Source organism: Pristis pectinata, chromosome 6, assembly GCF_009764475.1.
Source record: "Pristis pectinata isolate sPriPec2 chromosome 6, sPriPec2.1.pri, whole genome shotgun sequence".
Taxonomy (NCBI): domain Eukaryota; kingdom Metazoa; phylum Chordata; class Chondrichthyes; order Rhinopristiformes; family Pristidae; genus Pristis; species Pristis pectinata.
The window spans coordinates 32,221,630-32,240,108 of record NC_067410.1 but is presented as its reverse complement, the minus strand read 5'-3'; the positions used below and the strand labels follow the sequence as shown (position 1 = coordinate 32,240,108).

The 18,479-nt window shown below is 38.6% G+C and overlaps 1 protein-coding gene across 1 annotated transcript in view; it reads left to right on the top strand.

Annotated features, from left to right (window-relative positions):
• suclg2 (succinate-CoA ligase GDP-forming subunit beta) overlaps nt 1–18,479 on the top strand; it is a 297,231-nt gene that overhangs the window by 162,583 nt on the left and 116,169 nt on the right. Inside the window, exons 4-7 of the mRNA XM_052018514.1 lie at nt 193–283; nt 865–1,017; nt 1,402–1,491; nt 3,622–3,718. Coding sequence (XP_051874474.1) covers nt 193–283; nt 865–1,017; nt 1,402–1,491; nt 3,622–3,718 — 431 coding nt within the window. The remainder of the gene's footprint in view (nt 1–192; nt 284–864; nt 1,018–1,401; nt 1,492–3,621; nt 3,719–18,479) is intronic.

Below are 18,479 nucleotides of genomic sequence, written 5' to 3'. Positions count from 1 at the left end.
CCACGGGCCGCGATGCATTGTGCCCAAAAATATCTTTTCAATTTCACTATTAAGTGACAGGCCAAGTTGAACATTAAGTTTAGAGATAGAGATATTGGGCTGAAAGGCTAATAGTTAAAATGCCACCAAATGAAAATGATAGAAAAAGAGATTACATTAAAAAATTACTTTTCAAAAAAAATATCTTTACAGCCCTGATGATGTTGGCCAGCTGGCAAAGCAAATGCTTGGGTACAACCTCGTTACAAAGCAGACCACAAAAGAAGGTGTCAAAGTTAGCAAGGTAAGGACGTGGACAAAGAAAACAAAAAATAATTTGATGTTATGACAGCTATATTTGTGAACTCCAAGCTAAAAATTTGTTGATATATTTAATTATATTATTCATAACAAAAATTATTTGTCCAGTCATTAATTATTGCAGAGACTTATGCAGGGCCAAATGTGAATGCCACACAGTGGCGTAGCGAGTACAGCTTCTGTCTCACTGCACCAGTGACCTGGGTTAAATCTTGACCTCTGCGATTTGTGTGGAGTTTGCAGATTCTCCCTGTGATCGCACGGGTTCCTTCTGGTTCTCCAGTTTCCACCCACATCCAAAGGACATGTGGTTGGTGGGTTAGTTGCTGCTGTACATTGTTGCTAGTGCGTAGGTGAGTGGTGGAATCTGGGGAGAGTCAATGGGAATGTGGGGAGAATGAAATAAGATTAGTGTTGGAGGGTGCTTGATGTGGATGGTGTGGGCCGGAGGGCGTGTATCCATGCTGAATGAAACTATGAATCTAAAAGCATCTTTTACGACAAGATGTTAAATTGCACTGCAATTGTAATAAATGACATGTCTCAAAATCATATGTACATAAGGTCATGGTGGCAGAGGCCCTGGATATTGCCAGAGAAACTTATTTAGCCATACTGATGGACAGAGCCTGCAACGGACCGATCATGGTTGGAAGCCCCCAGGGAGGAATGGACATCGAAGAAGTAGCGGCCACCAAACCTGAGTTGATATTTAAGGTATACTGATAAGCTGAAGTGATTGTAAATGGTACGTAATATGTTTCTCGAAGCTAAAAACAAAATTGAACTGTGGTCAGTCATCACTGCTTTCTTTCAATCCATTTACAATATTTATTTACACAATCGTCATAATAATTAAATGAAAATACTCTGACATATTATCTTACTGACTTGACATACCAGGCAGATTTAATATTTAAAAATATTTGAATTGGATTATTACTTTATTTAATTGGCAGGCAAATCATTTGTACACAAGTCAACCAGCAGTTTCGCACATGTTAATTACTTGGTGTGTGAAGTGTATGTTTTTGGTTCTTATTCAGGGTTCTGAAATGTTTATTAACTTGCTTTGACTTATTCTGTTGACTTATTTCTCAGGAGGTCATTGATATCTTTGAAGGGGTTAGAGAAGATCAGGCATTTCGAATGGCTGCCAATATAGGATTTAAAGGACCACAGCAGCAAAAGGTAAAAGTGCAACAATGGCTTACAAATGTGACTTTTCAAATCTGTGGCAAATGATTTATTATATTGCTGAGTATGCTTCTCCCAGATTAGAAATCAATTTCTCTTGTGAAGAGAAAGGAGAAGACTGTCATTGTTGGGACAGACATTCACTGAACTAGCTCAAAATAAATCAGTGGCTGAATCTTTTCCAAAATACTTGGTCTCAAACATTTCTCACAAGTAAGATACATTTATTTTTAAAGCACTGTACATATTTTCAAATTTAGCAAAATAAATAGTATTCAATCTTTTGATCCATATAACAAAATATAATCTTGCATCTACATGCTCTTTATGTCTGCAAACATTATTTCCTGTTTTCAGTGTTTACATTCCTAAGGATCAGTGTGCCACTTGTCAGATACTCTTGTTTACATAAAAGAATGTTGTCCATCACGCATGCCCCCAAAACACTATAAAAGAACAGCATATCAAGATACAGTTTTGGGACAGAGGTGCAATTCTGCTGGTTTTGTACTTAGATTCCAGTGCAATTGATTAAAACATTGCAAAAGAGTGAACAATTTTAAACTGGCCAAACTCGGCTGACTGTGGTTGCAGATTTCAAAGGAAATTGTAACCATTCAACCACACACAAGTAGGTAAATCTTGCCATAAGTCCAGGACGTGCTGAGTGGCAGCTGCTGGCCCATGTCACTCTACTTCATCACTGGATTCCACATGGAATCCAGTGGCAGAGCCCATTCATGCTGGGTGTCCCAGAATTATACTGAGGAACCAATCTCTCCCATTTTACATCTGTCAGACCTGGCATAGGAGCAATGACCCATGCATTTCAATGAGGAATCCTTGCCCTGTATGACAGATAGGAAAATCTAAATTATTTAATTTTTTAACTTATTTTATTTTTTGCCTCATAGTTTTAATATTTTATTATTGTATTTATTTGTTTAAATATTAATTGTATTTTAAGGAATCATAATAGTTTTTAAGATTAGAGAAATTTAAAACTGTTACAACATTGACGGAAGGTAATGCTCCCAGTTGTGACAGGGACACCTGGAAGGTAAAGATGAAGTGTACTGAAGCCTCATCAGTGAGTAGACCACAGGTATTGCCCTGCTGAGTGCCTGCCCCCAGAATGACTTGAAGGTCCTTTTCAGCAGGCAGGATGAGGTCAGTTCGTCCAGCCCTTCACTCCAGATGAATGCGGCCAGGCAGGGACTGCAGGTGGAGGACTGGATCTCTCTCCTACTCCCTCTCTCTCTTACTCCCTCTCACTCACACACACACACCACTCAAAAATAACAATACAGACATTTCATATCACCTTGAGAGCTCTTTTTTTTCTATGCACAGAGGTTAAAATTATGAGATTGCTGACTACATATGCCAATTAAACTATTAAATAGTTCAGTGTCATTTTTAAGTCATCTTTTAGTGATTTTAAAATTGGGTCACTTATAGTGAGAGATGAGCATACTTTTAAAAAAAAGTGCAGATCTTTGCTGATTGACCCATTTTCAGGTGTAGTGATAAAACTGTCCTAGGTTACCATCCTAAAGGCAATGAGGAATACTTTTAAATGGAAAGTAAACCGAAGAACCAATAACAATGTACCCTGCTGCCTTCTACATTATTGGAATATTTTATGTTTTTGGTTAGACAAGTGAAGTTTAGCAGAAACTTGAACTGTACAATTTCAAACTCTTGCACAGGATCCCCCATTGTGCTTGAAGTTTAACATTAAGTATTCTGACCTAGAATATCATATGCATTTGCTCCAGTTGCACCATATTGGTATTGAAACCTGTTCCCTATCTTATGGAGCTAATGATCATCTTTGCATGAGTAGCAGTCCTAGTTTTTAAAATGTTCAGTTTCTTTTTCTGATAAATGAGAGGGAAATGGGAATGATGCTTTTCACTTTGAAATATCTATTTATATGTATGTAGTGCATTTAAATAGGAGTGCTGGAGGTGAAAGAAAATATCTGTATTGTTTTACATTGAGTGGAACATAAAGCACTGTTACATTAATTAAATGGTTTTGTACAGATATTGGGAGTAAATTTCTCCCCCCTTCCTATGTCAGCATATTATTCATTTTCTATTTTGTTTCATTAAACAGGCTGCAGAAGAGATTCAGAAACTATATACTCTGTTTTTGAAAGTTGATGCCACTCAACTAGAAGTGAATCCCTTTGGTGAAACCCCAGATGGGCAAGGTAAAGTTGGAAAGAAATGCATGCCTCTTGCCTTTATTTACCTGTCTGAAGAAATAATCAGTGAAAACATACTTACACACAATGGTTCATTTGTGCTAAATGTAATTTCAGCATTAAATAATGAAGCTTCTATTGACTGGGCAAATATCCTGAAGGGGTAAATATGTGTACTTCCTCTCTGCTGACTTTGTAATTGTGAGATAAGAACACACTACCAACAATCAAGGATGCTGATTTCTTTAATACTCACAGTGGAGTAAACTGGATTTATCAGTCTTGTTCTGATAAAGAAATAAACCGCAGCATTATTACTGAGGTTTCTATTCTTTGCATGCCACTGAAAGGAGAAATAACTGCTGGGAACTACATAATTGGTTCTGATGTAGCTGTTCTCTGAGTAAGTCATGTGAAGGCTATTGATTTCAAAATGCTTATCCAATACTATTTTTTTCCTACAAAACAGAAATCATCTGTACTGTACTAATAGTCTGTCAAGAAATTAGGTGATTTTCTGAGAGATATTGAACATTTTATGCCCCCTCATATTTTCCTATAAATATTTGAATATTCGAGTGGGTGTTTCATGAGGTACTTCAGGATGGATTGGGTATATGGTGTTATATAACATAGGCCGACTATACTATGACAGCAAACAAATTTCCTTCCAATTACAGCCCTCTTCGTTCAGTAAGCATTTATTCCCACTTCCTTGCTTAATTGTACTCTTCCTCTTCCTCCCTCCCTCATTCCCTCTCTTTCTCTCTCTGCCATCTGCTTCCTCCGTCCCACTCTCTCCCCTCCCCCTTCCCCCCTCCCTCATCCCCCCTCCCTCATCCCCCCTCCCTCATTCCCCCTCCCTCATCCCCCCTCCCTCATCCCCTCCTCCCACCTCCCCCCTCCCCCCCTCCTCCTCCCTCCCCCCCTCCTCCCATCCTCCCCTCCCCCCACCCCCACCCCCCTCTTCTGTTCTCTCTCGATCCTTCATTTTTCCCATTTCCTCCCCCCACTCCCTTCCCTGCCCTTTCTCCCCTCCCTCCCCTTCCCCTCATCCCTTAATCCTCTCCTCTCCTCTATCCCTTTCCCTCCTACACACCTACTCTGCCCTGGAGAGTATTTCAATAATGAACAAATCTTTAACTAAACGAGTGATCATTCTAAAAGGCTATCGTGAAATGTGCTGAATATCGATGTTAAAATAAATTGTCTTTGGAGGGGTTATACAACCAGGAATCATACCTTTAAAACCTGTATTATCTTATGAGTGTCATCTGTTTCTATTTCTTTTGTTACATCCACAATATTTGAAGGAATGTTGGATGCATAGACAGTTTATATATTTTTATATGAAGACATAATTTGCATTGTGAACAAATGTACGTATGAATGAAAAAAAATGCAGTAGAAATTTAAAAATCATACACTGTGGAAGCCCATCAAGGCCACCCAGTTGAAAAGTACCATTACTTTCAGAAGATTGCTTTTATCTGTACCTTCCATGTGTTTTCCATGCTGTTAGAGTGAATTAGCCAATGAAATGCTATTTTTGTGGATTTAATAATAATTACCTGTGCACCATTCAGACTGCAAATTGAACAAATGGAGTAGACGTTAAGCAATTAGAATGTATTCTAAACCTTTCAAAGATAAGAGATATTTACGTCCCTCATTTTATGAGACTTAACATTCATCGTAAGTGAAACAAAAAAGCATTTGCTGAAGAATGTTGCAGGCAGCTGGGAATATGTGAATCCCAATGGATATAAGATTTTGTAGAACCAGAAAGAAAATAAGAGACAGCTGTACTTTTGGCTTGTAAGAGATGTGAGTAATGCTTACGGGCAATACAGTCAGATCATTGAAAAGGCAATGGCTCATTAAAGTACCCTAAATTGATATTGCACTGTTGGCAGTGAGCCGTGATCCTGTCATAGTATATGTGTCAGTGAAAATAATGGGGGAAAAAGAAATAAAGTATACCTTTCATATTTGTTGGACCACACTTACTGAATAGTCACTTTAGGTCATTGAACTATCATACTAGGTATTTCACTGCAGGGTGACTGATTGCACTATTAATATGGTTACACAGCTTTTTAAAAAATGCAATTCAAACTGACTTGCTTTAAATGTAAGAGAATCTCTAGAGCTGGGCAACGTGTGCATCACATTAAGCCTTGGTGGTGATGCATTCCAATTAAAAAAGAATAAAAATCGAAGAAGTAGGTGACTTGAGCTACTGTTGGATTAATGCTGGAAGTTAGATCACCTCTTGTATATATTTTCATGTAGAAATTGTGCAAAAAATAGGTTAACCCAGAGTGAATCACCCTAGCAAACATTTCTGGGTGAAGTCATGTCCAGCTGGGCATTTTGTGCAAGATTTAGGGCAGTATGTCAAATGTGCACCTAATGCTGTCTCTATTTATTTAATGCCTATTCCCTCTTTACTGACATCAATTGGAGCTCTGGGATGTAGCTAATGACTTGCTGAACAAAGAGTGCAAATGGGAACATATCATTCTACTTTGTTGCATTAATTGTTATTTAAATCAACATGTTGCTGGCATCAAAAGGCCTGACAAAGTAACTTTAAAATTTATTATTGGCTTCCAAAGTCATGAGTGTTCTACAATTAACAGGGAATGTCTTCTCTAGTATTTAGCTGCTGAGATGCTCAGTTAGTGATTGGTAACATCACTGGCAGCACCCCTTTACTAAGGGTTTCTCATCACATAGCGTAGGGTCAGGGATTCTGGGGTAGGAAGCAAAGACATGTCCATGGGAAAGATACAACTCCCACGGAATCTTCAAAGACACAACATCCTACATTGACTGGAGTCTCCTAAGACTGTTATCGCTGAAATATGCAAAAGGTTGTGGAACGATAGCATAGCGGTTAGCGCGACGCTACTACAGCGCCAGCGATCAGGGTTCGATTCCCGTCGCTGTCTGTAAGGAGTTTGTACGTTCTCCCGTGTCTGCATGGGTTTCCTCTGGGTGCTCCGGTTTCCTCCCACATTGCAAAGACGTACGGATAGGTTAATTTGGGTTTAAAATGGGCGGCGTGGACTCGTTGGGCCAGAAGGGCCTGTTACCACGCTGTAAATAAAATTTTAAAAATTTAAAAAAAAATTAATTTAAAACCTGCTCATCTACCTGGACTGCTATCTCTGTAAAGCTCAAGGTCACGTTGACTTTAAACTTCCTTGCCATGTGATCTTTCAAAGCAGCCACAACGGATCTCTCCTGTCCCTCCCAATTTGCTGCTCACTGCAGCATCAGAGAAATCACCCAGACACTGTATTCAAGGAAAAACGTATTTCATCTGCTTTGATTTCAATGAGGGGCAAGTAGCATCTTGGGCATTGGGACTTGCTAGCATTGCTGGCTTCCCATCAGTTCAGGCTGTTGTTAATTACACTCCTGTGTAAAAAGGCCTTCCATTCATAAATCAGACCTTTTCTGCAACAGCAAAGATTTCCACTCCCTCAGCATTCAGGTGATCATGGATGTTTAGAAGCATGCACAGCAGGTAATCTGATCTACCAAGTGTTCTCTGGAGCACTGGTCAGAGTGATGGACCTACTACGGCAGTTGAGAGCAGATTAAGCTTTATTATATATAAAATGTCTCCATCTCAGGTGAAGGGTTAGCCACCAACATCCACTACGAACCCACAGACTGCCACAGTTATCTCAACTATAATTCTTCTCATCTTGCCTCCTGTAAAGACTTCATTTTGTTCTCTCAGGTCCATTTGCTCCGATGATGAGACATTCTGTATAGGTGCCTCCGAAATACCTTCCATTTTCCTTAACCGTGACTGTCCCTCTACTTAACTACCATGTTAGGTCATCCGATTTCACCCTGTCAAGACATTCACTTTTTTCCACTGCCCCACATTCTCTGCTACCAAGACTAACTATTTTTTCCTCTTGCCTAGTTCTGAAGGAGGGTCCTAGACAAGGAATGTGAACTATTTCTTTTGATACATTATAACCCCTCACATTCTCTTGCACGGGACCACCATTGATATAGTATATCAATGAATAACTATGTCATGAAATTGTTAAAATCTCTTGGTGCAACTGTTTTGAATGGTCTGCAGCTGATTCCTGTTTTATCTTGGGAGGACTTGAATGTTGCGCATTCTCAATTGAGTCAGTATTTTATAACTATAGAAAACTATAATCACCTTCTCTCAAGTTACCCTTACTTTTGCACTGGATCTTCTTTCTGGCACTTATCTTGGTGATGACAACATGCACTAAATCAAAGGCTGCTTCCTTGTCCCTTTTAAGCCTCCATCTCCCCCATGGTAGCCATGGTATATTGCTACCATTAGTTGGTTGTCACGGGGAGTGTGTCTCTCAGGCCAAGTGTCCTTCTCAGATCATTGCACTACAAATTATCGGAAGCTGCGTTCAACTGAGCGTTGTCATGTCAGGAAAAGCTCAGGTTCCTTTTTGGCTCATTTTTCTGGATATAAAGCCAGACCTGATTGGATACTAGTATGAAACACTCTAATGATTTAGTATAGTAAAGAGTGAACAGTTACTCCTAGACATAACTGAGAACCTAACTTGAAAATTGTATTTTGGGTGCCCTGAGCAGTGACATACAAATTATTTTGATAATTTATTATTAAAAAATGCACCAGAATATGGAAAGGAGTTATTTCCTAAACTCTTTCTACTCTGTCTGTAGAGATATGGTCAATAGAAATTATCCATGTTGTTTGCTGTACGTTCACTGCAGGGTTTGGCAGTCAGTGCTTTGGAAATGCTGAGATTTGCTGGTTGAGTTGCTGTTCAGCATTAACAGTATTGACCTTTCAATAATATTTCTACCCAGCAGTGCCAGAGAGTGTCTGGTTCATGTCCCTGCTTTCCCAAATGAAGCTGAATTTAATGCCTTGTTTAAGTAGTTTTTGAAAACAATCACATCCATGCATCTGTGGTTGACTTGAATAACAATTGAACACTTTTTGGCTTGGAAGGCAAACGCAATACACAAATCACATTCCGACAAATCAAGTTCTTGTGTATTGGATAGAGAATATTCATCACAACTCAGTGAAAAAGAAAGTCAGTCCATTAATGAGAAGACTGAATAATTCCAAAACTTCACAGGTCTAAGTGAATTGATTGCTTTTTTGTGTTTTATAGTTGCATTTTAGGGCTTCATGCAGAAGTATATTTTTACTTTAGAACTGTTTCTCCTTGTATGGATCTTGATTTCACTCTTCACTGGCTTTGCTCCAGTTTTAAGAACATACACCTTTTTCTGGATTCCTCTGTAGAGTTCCTTATTTTAATGAGTAAATACTCCTCAAACATTTAAATTCAAGGAGTACAAGCCACGTTTCTGTAACCTGCCATCATTATTTAATCCTTTCAGACATGGTATTGTAGTAAACCTGCACTGTACTCACCCCAAGCTCAAGAAAATTAGCTAAAAGGCTAACAAAATATGGACAAAAAACAACAGACGCACATAACAGAAATGAAAGCAGAACATGCTGAAAATACTTAGCAGATCAGGCAGCGTCTGTGGAGAAAGAACAAGAGCCAATCTTTCATCTTGATGACCTTTGATTGTGTGCTGTCCTTTGTTTTCTTGTTCCCACTTTATCAGCCTTCTGATTGTTTTGTTTTGTGCCTTTTAAGGATATGGGTGCTTTGCCACTTCAGCCCTATCATTTCCAGTCTCTGTCTGTAATAAAATGTTCCAGTTTCTTTCTCGTGGATCCATAGCGGATGATCATACGTTTCCTTTATATGAAACTCCACATCCATCATTTAGCCCACGTTTAATCTTTCTGTGCCCCCTTCTTCATGTGTCTGCTAACTTGGTATCATGTGAAAGCATGAATCGTCAACTCCCTTTGCCTCCATTAATCTCATTCGTGTATTTTTTTTAAATGGTGGGTTTCCAATGTAGATAAGTGGGGAATATCGTCACATTTCACCAAAGAATTTTTCCTATTACCCTTCTCTCTACTATCAAATCATGACACAAGGTTACATCCAATTCTATTTGCCTTCATTTTTCATCTGTATGGTATCTCATCTAATGTCCTCTATCTACATGATCCCCCAGTTCAAGGATGACCTCTAGTATTGTTGACTGATGGATACTGAGATGCCTGTGTTATGTAATTCTAGCCCTGCTGATTCATTTGTAGAAATTGCCAATGTTTTAAAGTTCAATAGAGCTTAATTGAGGATTATTGCCTTTGGCAACAGTCTTCCTGCTTATTATAGATTTTCCAGCTTAGTTGGAGTACCTCTCCAGGTTCTTTTATTTTAGAGAAAGGTAGGGGTAATAACTAGTCTGGAACCTGGATCTTGGTGTAATTCCAAAGGTCAGTGAGAGTGTGCTGAAGCAGCCTCTCAAAGGAGACACTAGAACATTTGGTCTCCTGCTGAATCTCCTCCTTATAGATCTTCATCTGGGGAAAAAGCAGTTGAATTAAGGGAAATGCTCAGCAGCGTCTGCCTCTCAGTGGAGAATTGCAGATGGTTTCTGCAGGGCTAAGGATAGGCTGATAGAGCATCTTTGTCTGGTCAATACTGAGTGAGAGTCCCAGGTTTCAGCTGGCTTCTGCAAAGAGAATCAGGCAAAAGTGGTACAAAAGCAGCACAATGGTTAAACTAGTGACCTGCAACCCTGAACTAACAATCCAGAGATATGAATCCAAGCCCAAAACAGCAGCTGTGAAATTTAAACTCAAGTTAGTAATTTGAAATTAAAATGTTTAAAAAATCTCAGTAAGAAGAGCACACAATCTGGTTCGCTGGTGTCCTTCAGGGGAGGAAATCTACATCTCTAGTTGGCCAGTATATGAGTCCAGACCCACAGCAGTGTTGTTGACTCTTCACAACCCAAAATGATGCTTAGTGAGCCACTAAGTTGTTTTAAAACTGCTACATTAAAATGGAAAAAGATTAAAACCAGATGGACTACTTGGCAATCACCCAGAGTACGATACATATTTTGGATCTTAAAATCAGAGTACCAATGACATCCAATATGTAACCCACTTGTCTAGCATCTGTACTGGCACCCTTTCATCAGGTCATTGTTACCCACTGCACAAGTACTTTGTCCATGGCGATAGGATCCAGTAACTTCCACATAATTGATTTGAAACTGATGGCTCTATGAATTCTTAATTACTCCCTCATCTTCTTAAACAATGCTGAGTCACCTTTATTTCTCTAATGCAGATAATTTCTGAATCCAGATGGTTTTGGAAAATTTCAGCATTTGCAATTGCCCCTTTTGCCCTTATTTCTTGTTATTCCCTGAAATGGAAAACATTTTTTTCCCTTTACCAACTTTTAGTTTTTCCTGTAGAATCTTTTGTTTCATCTGTTTACGTGACACAAGTTGCTCATTTAGTAAGTTTGCCATTTCTTTGTTATGTATTATAGGTCTGCCTTTAATTGGCACACATTCCCATTAATCTTTCCCTCTCTCTGTCATTTTCTTTGACATTGCATCCATATTTTCTATTTTATCCTTTGCTTCTTTGTATTGCTGTTGAATTTCCCCTTCTACTTGCATCTTTATTTATGATTTGATGCAGTCTCTCGCCTCATTTATTTACTTTGGTTGTTTAAGGACATTTATTGATTTTAAGGTGCCTGGATTTAAATGCATTTACTTGGAAGTGGCATTTTGAAATAAAATATTTAAATTACTTTGAGTTTGCACGATTGTTGAAAATTTCTTGCAACTTGGAGATGTGCTTAAGTATAAAATTTCATATGCTTAGAGAAATAGTCTTCATTAAAAACTGCCAACAGTCAGAAATCTATTTACAGGAAATTATTGTTGGAAGTGTTAAGATTAATCTACATGTCACATTACAATGATATTGACCACTTGTGTAGCAAATCAATTTTGAATTTTAGAATTGAATCCAGTATTTAATTTAATGGTGACCTCACTTTTGCTTGCAGTATTTGTTAGTTAGAGCAAGTGCAAAAAATTCTTCACACATTATATATTTTTGATTGAAGAGGCAAAAGCTAGCTTATTAATTTTATGAGTATGTTCATTTTCAGTCAATTAAATCATCTGAACATGTTGATCTTAATCTGTTGATAGTTAATTCTGTATGATTTTTAATTGTGGCAGAGTTGAAATCCTTATCACCCAATTTCTGCTGGTGCAGTTCAGGAATTCTCATAAATAATTAAATGTATTGATTATATTAGTGAAGCTCTTAGAGATACCCTTGCATGTGAAATCCTGTTTGAAAGATAGTTCTTCTCACCAGTAGGCATATTACAAAAGGATGCTGGAGGTTGTTTGTATTAGATTTAAGATGTTCTTGTGTTTCTGATGTTAAATATAAAGTAAATGCAAATAGGCCCAGGGTGTTACTGAGAAAGTTCCTCAGGGCATTGTCTTAGATTCACCAATTTCAACAGCGTGCTTCCAAATTAAGGTCAAAACTAGGGATTGTACAATGATGAGTTTACAATGTTCAGTTCTAGTTACAAATGATCAGAAAATGAAATGGTTAATGCCAACAGACAGCAAGTTCTGGACAACCTTCAAGCATGAGCTAAGAAGTGAAAATTAACATCTGTGGTATTAAAATGCCAGGAAAGTAACCATGTGCAACAAAAGGGAGTCTAACCACCTACCCGTGACATTCAGTGGCATCACCACCATCCAGTCCCCATCTATGGGTTGTCTTTGACCAGAAACTCAACAGGATTGGCTATGTAAACACTATGGATGTGACAGTATGTCAGAAACAGGGTATGCTGCGGTGTTTCACTCACTCCATGAGTTCCCCATTCCAAAAGCTTTTCCACCATCTACAAAGCACAAGTCAGGATCACATTCTCTCCACTTGTTTGGTTGAGTACGGTTCCAAAAACACTTAAGTAGTTTGATAAAAATCCATTGGCGACAAGCAGCATGTGTGATGGCTCCACCGTAGATATTCATCCTTTTGACCATGAGCTCACAATGACTGCCCTCTGTGCCATCTATAAGACAAACTAGTTCCATGCCGAGGCTGCTCCAACAGCATCACCAAAACCCGAGATCTCTACTACCAAGAAGGACAATGGCAGAAAGTGCACTGGAACACCAGGGTCACCAGGTATCTTTCCAAGTTACAAACCATCCTATTTCTTCATCTCTAGCTTCTAAAGTCAATGAAGAATTGGCAATAAATGTTCATCTTGCCAGCAAAATCTATATCCCAAAAATGATTGAATAAGTGTCTATTTATTATGATATTATAAATTTTCAGGAGTAGTTTTGAATACAGTCACGGATCACTTATGATGGTCAAATTAGTCAAATTTACCTAATTTGAAGTAATATGTTGCTGCAATCTGCATGTTATACTGGTGACTAGTCTAAGCTTTGTTTGGTATATGTTTTATGGTTTGAATGTTGTTAAGGTTGACTGTTATAATTAATCTACAAGGAGACACTGATTGCAAAAGAAATTCATACAATATTCTTTCAAACAGCATCATGCATGATGGCTGCTAGAAAGAGTTATGTCCCTGATGTAATTATATCTCCCCCCCCCCCCCCCATGACATTTGCCTTCTGGCATCAAGAAAAATGTTACAGTCTGAACCAGATTCTCAACAATAAAATTAACCAGATTTAATTAATCCACCATCAGCCAACAAGTGTAGGACTTTTTTGGATGAGGAAGCTTGGCAAATATTAAAGCAATCCTTGAAAAAATGTTGTAAACACAATAGTGTTCATTTCAAATGAACCTGTCTTAACAGGTCCAGAGACTAAACACATTCAGCACATACATATTCTGGTTGGCTACATCTCTCTCCTAAAATGTAGCTCTAGCCAGTCAGAGTCTCTCATTAGCTCAGCTAGGTTATAACTCCATATGCTCTTTCTTCTCCCCTCCTCTTGCCTTTTCTGCCTGTTCCTTTACTTCCCATGCTCCCTTACTCTTTTCTCTACAGAAGTTGGCAAGCTTGAATGCAAAGAGGATAATTCCTCCAGCTTTGGAACTGGGGGTGCCTCATTGTCAGAATAAGGTAGAGGCCACTTAGAACTGAGGTGGGAAGACATTTTTCACGTAAACAGTTGTGAATTTTTGGAATCCTTTATCCTGAAGGGCCTTGGAAGCTCTAATAATTCATTCAAAATAGCAATGGATAGATTTACGGACATTAACAAACTCAGAAGCTGTGAGATTTGTGCAGGAAGATGGTGCTGAGATAGAAGATCAGCCATGACCTTGATGATTGTCAGAGCAGGCTCAGATGGTCTCCTCCAGCTCCTTTTGTGGGAGTACCTCCATCTGCAAAGACTTCATTAGTTCAAGAAAATAGCACAGTCTTCTCCAGACATCTAAGAAGGGCAATATCTGCTGGCTGCACCAGGAATGCCGTGTTCCACGATTAAATGAAGTAAACACACTCTATTTATGTAAAATAGTGACACAGCCCTATTTATCCTTTCAGCTTCAACCGTGTCCTCAATATGGTTCGTATGAACCCTTCCCCAGCTGCACAGTTCTCATGCCCCAGTACTGGTGCCAGTATCCTCCTCCTGACTCACACTAATTCTTCACCCATGTGTTTACTTTCATAATGTGCTTGTTGTTGGTTTGCACAGGATGGGGTAAAAAGCCCATGATTATTTCCCCTCTGGGTCCTTCTAATTTAGTTCTCTGCTCCTGATCCTCCTTTAGGAGGACTGCTTCCTTACTCCTCTTATGTCTTTGATCCTGATGAAGGCCATGCTGACTGAATCTTCACAAGTCTTTGGGATCTTTTACAGCTGCTTTGATATCCCCTATCCTGGCAGCAAAAGGCAACAGAGACTCTCATTTGTGACTACATGGGATGCTTTCTAACCCCTGAATTACTGAATGGGGTAAAACTCACCCCAATTTTGAGATTTTTATTGTTTTATGATTTTATTTTGCAACTGTTTACAACCTTTGAGTACCTGAGATAGCCCTCTTCCTTGGCAGTGCATTAAATCCACACCAGTTCCTGAGAGTTCTGAAGTGGCTGATGAGGCAATTTGGGACTCTGCAATTGTTGGGGCAGAAGGTGCTTGATAGGGTGGTTGGTCTCTTCCTTCTGCTGTTTTTGCTGGACTTTTGTGCTCCCAACAGTTGAATTCAGGGTTCTCAATGCCACTTCAGATGCTGCTTTTCCATTGTGGTCCAGCTTTGAGAACATGCTTGATTCATAATGTAATTGCATTTCTGCACTATGTCAAAGAAAAACTTTGAAATATATGCAAACGCACTTACCCTGGCCGTATGTGCGTTGAATTTGACAATTTATTCATGAGTAATTTGAAGCATATGTATGATAGATGTTATAGGGCTCACTGACTATGTTCAGATGTGATGCTCTCAAATAGAATAGTAAAATATAACAAATTTTGGTTTTCTAACGCTGAACAGATTTCATCTATAAAATTGTTCTGTCATAAGAAGGTATATGCCTACTGGCTCTTAATACAGAAAACAATTCTTCTCATTTGAAGGGTTCAACAACTGACCCTAATAAACATGGAAATAACAACATGGAAAAACAAAAATGTCGATAAATTAAAATTTTAATCATTGCCTAGAGTGATGTAATTCTGGAATATAATACCTTGCATTGCAATACATGTTTTGTCCCCGTTCATTTTCACCTCTGAAACACCTCCTGTCACAGTTTACAGGAGATTGAACAAGCATTCCTAACAGTTTTCTTTGTGTCAGTCTCACTCAGATAGAGTTTTTATTAAAACTGACTTATTTATTTTATTTAAATCTAGCTAGTTGTGCATTTTAGTTTAATTGTGATCACCTCGATGCTACTGCCCATATTTATAAAATATACATAATATCGAGAATCTTCATTTTAATTTTGGAATATTTTGGATGAATTGACCATAAATTTGCATTGACATGTTTATAAGTTAACAATTTCTATGCATCATGCCCTTGCATTTATCATTCACTTTAATAAGTCAGTTTGAATTATGGTAGTTCAGTGCCTTTAGGTAATAATTTGAAAGTCTATCCATTCATTTTGACTGTTGTCATGTATTACATATCCATCAATATTATGGACACCCTTATGTAGGATATACCATTTTCCAAACATGTTGTTCCACCTTTGTAATATGAAGATGAGTATGTAGTTAGGAAAAGTAACTTCGAATTATGAGGAGAACGTCTTCACTGGACTTTTTCTGTACGTTGGAAATTGTTGAAATCAGACAAGGATGTCATGTTCTGAAAGTCTGGATGGAAGTGTGCAGTCTGTCTTAGCACCTTGTTCTTCCATTGAGAATATTGACTCATTGTTTCCATGCTACCAGTTTATCAATACTGAAGTGGAGGCTTTGCCTATTTACCCTCAAAAACTTTCCATGTTTGAAATTGACCGGCATTTGCAACATGAGGTTTGTGAAACAATTCCTGGGGTCACACTATCACTTGTTACAGGCAGGCAGGGTAGTGTAGCGGTTAGCGTAACTCTATTACAGCGCCAGCGACCTGGGTTCAATTCTGGCCGCTGTCTGTAAGGAGTTTGTACATTCTCCCTGTGTCTGCGTGGGTTTCCTCCGGGTGCTCCGGTTTCCTCCCACATTCCAAAGACGTACAGGTTAGGAATTGTGGGCATGCTATGTTGGCGCCAGAAGCGTGACGACACTTGCGGGGTTCCCCCGAACACACTACGCAAAAGATGCATTTCACTGTGTGTTTCGATGTACATGTGACTAATAAAGATATCTTATTACAATGTACTCTGGATCATAAAGCCATATGATTTGTTTGTGGGAGTGATGCGGTATTGAACCTGAGAGAACATTTAATGTAGATGCATGCAATATGTGACATTACTTGCCTCATTGGCTATCAGTAGAGGAGAGACTGCTCCGACAGCCAGGCTTTTGTTCTTGAATATTATATTTGCCTAAACATTCAAGCAAATGGGAATTTCAGTTCAAGGGAAAGAAGTACTGACTCCATTAAAATGACTGAGTGTGAAAATACTGCAAAGAGTGTAGTATTTTATAAGTATAGTTATGATTATTTCCCACATCTCGAGAACATCAGGCATTCACAATGCTTAAATGCTATAGATTCTTTAGCTAATGTTTGTGATGGCCCTGTCCCTAATGGCTAGATCATTGCTGGTTCACAGTCTAATGTTCTAAAGGTTATCAGAAGTTTGAGCCTCGTGTGTCTTGGACTTCTGTATGTATGTACACAGTGAGAGATGGAAATGCATGAGGCCAGATGCTGGCACACCTGATCTTGCACTCTGCTGCTGGACCCATCATTTAGCCCAGTGACAAAGCAGTGGTGTATTGAAGAGAGGATCTGGATGCATTTTGCAGCTGGCCCTCAGCTTTACACCTGTTTGTTCATTGTAATTATTTGTTAGTTTTAAAATGCTTTTCATTTAATTTATTTTTAATATATTTTAAATTAATTAAATTTATTTGAATGATTTTGCAAGATGTTTGGCCTTTGGAGGTACTTAGACACTCATAAAAGGTCTTTGACACTGTGTCAAAGGCTGTGAAGGCAAACCAAGGCAGCTCTCACAACACGATGTACCACTTGCAGCCCACTTTGCTTTGATGGACAGATGTTGGAAGTAAAGGATTGAGTTGTTCATCTCTCTGCAAAGGGAAACGTAAATGCAGGCAGGAAGGGATGGTAAACAGAGAGTCTGGGCCCAGGAGGATCAACCCTACGCATCTGACGTCTAGCTCCAAACTTTTGGTCTCCTGATTGTGGGAAGAAGTTGCCATTTTTGCATAACTTCTTGGGTACTTACAAGAGCACCATTTTACTTTTTATTCATTAAATCAATTACTAACATTTCCATCAGAGATAATTTTATAAAGATAAAATGGATAAGCTTGATTTTGTTTGCTGGCATGGTTAGTTGTCCCAATGTTGCTAAAGACCTTTTATTTATTTCTCATGAAGGCAATTAAAGGGAATTTAATAAAGTTACACACACAGGACAATTACTGTAACCATTTTTATTGTAAGTAGCTGTACTCCCATTGTAGCTGCCATTGTTATATGGCAATTGTACTCCATTTGTTCTGGATCAATAACCTTCTCCAGTCTTACTGATTTCAAGCTCTCCCTGGCTATTATTAGTGCCTGTTTATATTTGGCCTGCCGTGAATCTCACTCAATTTTTCTTCTTCTTTTGCTTCACTGCTTGTACCTTCATTTGCATTTAGCTACAGGCATCCATGCAGCCATTTTATTCGTATGCATCTGATTCCTCTCTGTCTCCATCCCATGTAAAATAATCGCTGATAAATCCAGGTAGGAATGCAGGAAACACTAATCCGCTAAAAGAGTGGTTAGCGAGTGAAGCTTTTTGCCACAAGTAGTTAAGGTAACTAGCACAGGCTTATTTAAAACAAACCTAGATATACACCAAGGAGAGAGGAAAGAAGATCATACTGAGAGGGTTCAATGTTGAGAAGCGGAAGGAGGCTCATGTGGCAAATAAAGACCAGCATGGAGCAGTTAAGACAAATAGCCTGTTTCAATGCTGTGCATTCTATGCAATTATCAGCGTCAGAACAGGCACTTTTAATCTGTGATATACTTGCAAATTAATGCTCCAAAACTCTCAATTACTGCAAGTGACCACATAAAAAACATTGATGTATTATACTCGTCAGATAACACAATTATAGGTACTAAAAATGTTTCCTACAAAAACCTTTTAAAATTTGTTTGCAGCTG